The sequence below is a fragment of the Limulus polyphemus genome, unplaced genomic scaffold (assembly GCF_000517525.1).
Source record: "Limulus polyphemus unplaced genomic scaffold, Limulus_polyphemus-2.1.2 Scaffold6049, whole genome shotgun sequence".
NCBI classification, from domain to species: domain Eukaryota; kingdom Metazoa; phylum Arthropoda; class Merostomata; order Xiphosura; family Limulidae; genus Limulus; species Limulus polyphemus.
The window spans coordinates 5,448-7,536 of record NW_013671659.1 but is presented as its reverse complement, the minus strand read 5'-3'; the positions used below and the strand labels follow the sequence as shown (position 1 = coordinate 7,536).

The 2,089-nt window shown below is 33.2% G+C and overlaps 1 protein-coding gene across 1 annotated transcript in view; it reads right to left on the bottom strand.

Moving 5' to 3' along the window:
* Positions 1-2,089, bottom strand: part of LOC111089373 — a 10,794-nt gene that overhangs the window by 7,478 nt on the left and 1,227 nt on the right. Inside the window, exon 2 of the mRNA XM_022401756.1 lies at positions 808-1,234. Coding sequence (XP_022257464.1) covers positions 808-1,234 — 427 coding nt within the window. The remainder of the gene's footprint in view (positions 1-807; positions 1,235-2,089) is intronic.

Below are 2,089 nucleotides of genomic sequence, written 5' to 3'. Positions count from 1 at the left end.
CACATGAATTAACAACATTCTAACCGAGCTGATCTATTTAATCAAAGAGATAAGTCAAACTGCATGAATTAACAACATTCTAACTGATCTGATCTATTTAATCAAAGAGATAAGTCAAACCGCATGAATTAACAACATTCTAACTGATCTGATCTATTTAATCAAAGAGATAAGTCAAACCGCATGAATTATCAACATTCTAAAGAGCTGATCTATTTAATCAAAGAGATAAGTCAAACCGCATGAATTAACAACATTCTAACGGACCTGATCTATTTAATCAAAGACATAAGTCAAACCGCATGAATTAACAACATTCTAACGGACCTGATCTATTTAATCAAAGACATAAGTCAAACCGCATGAATTATCAACATTCTAACTGATCTGATATATTTAATCAAAGACATAAGTCAAACCACATGAATTATCAACATTCTAACTGATCTGATATATTTAATCAAAGACATAAGTCAAACCACATGAATTAACAACATTCTAACTGATCTGATCTATTTAATCCCGGTTGGTTGTCAGATACATGTTGGATCAATTACAATATTTTTAATTAATGCAGTATGAAGTTGAATTTCTCTATAAACAGCTTTGTAATGTCACATTTACACTTTTTTTAACGATAAAACTGATGTTACCTTAATTATTGTTAGTTCAGTTCTAGGAATTATTTATTTGATTTGATATTTTAATATTGTGGTCTTGTTAGATTTATTAAAAACATCAACACATGATTCGACTTTATTCTAATTAACATTAATTTTTTTATTATTATCACAAACGAGCACTTACATGTGAGACATATTTCGTTAAAATGCCATGCATCCGCTTCTCGAACTAATCTATCACTGCCATCTGGTGAGGCTCGGTCGTAGTGCAAATAACATGTAGAATCTCCGTATAATCTTGTTCTGTCACCGCTAGGGGCCCCTCTGTTGTGTGGATCAGTGGACAGCACAGTCTCACTAAATCTTTCTCTCGCTAAAACCTTTCCAACTCTTTGGTTTTCGCTACTTCTGCGTTCAACACTTGCGGTTTCTTCTGGGTTTTTATATGCCTCTGAAAGAGGCCGACTTTCAGGGTCGACAAATACCCCTGAGCGCCTTCTACTGGGCATGAAGTCGAAAGATAAACACTGCTGTATAGAAGTTGTACGATCCTCTTGGCAACGGCGTATACATTCTTCAAGCACTTTAACTGGCATATCCCTCTTGGTTATCTAACGTTAAATAAAAAATACTTATTCACTGTCGTTTTAAGTAGACATTTTACGACACGTGTTCTCCTTCTCGTTCTTTAGATTTGCTCTGTCTGGAGAGTGAAGACAGCTTATACATTTTTAAGTATGTATACACGTTTGATTAGTTGTTAATTGTGTGATCAACACCTGAATTCTCTAATCTTTCAAATTGTTCTCCTAGGGAGTGAGATATGACGACTCGTAAATTAAAACAAGAAATAAACGAGCTTTTAAAAACGAAATGGCTTACTAAACTTTTAGCCTTAGTTTACGCAGTTGCCCTAATGTTTCCAATGTTAGAATGATCATACCTCCCAGTCTGTTACAGGTCTCAATAGTTCTCAGTACTAAGACCATGCCGGAATTAATAAGTTTACTCTCTCACACATTTGTATTACATTTTGTTATTAGAAAACACTACTATTGTGTCAATGCTGTATTTACTGTCTTCATACTAGTACAACCCTGAACCGGAATATTTTAACTTCCTGGTTCACAAAAATAAAGATGTAAAATCAAATAAATGACAGAAAAAATGCTCACACACATCTTTAGAAACGTTATTGGAAGAAAATATAACCTCCACGTCCATTAAGAAGAAATAGAACACATCTGTTAAGAAACGTTATGTGAAAAAGAAAAAAAAACATATCTCTTAAACATGTTAATAACGAATGACTCACACATTTCTTAAACACGTTAATAACAAATAACTCGCACATCTCTTAAACACGTTAATAACGAGTAACTCACACATCTCTTAAACATGTTAATAACAAATAACTCACACATCTCTTAAACATGTTAATAACAAATAACTCACACATCTCTTAA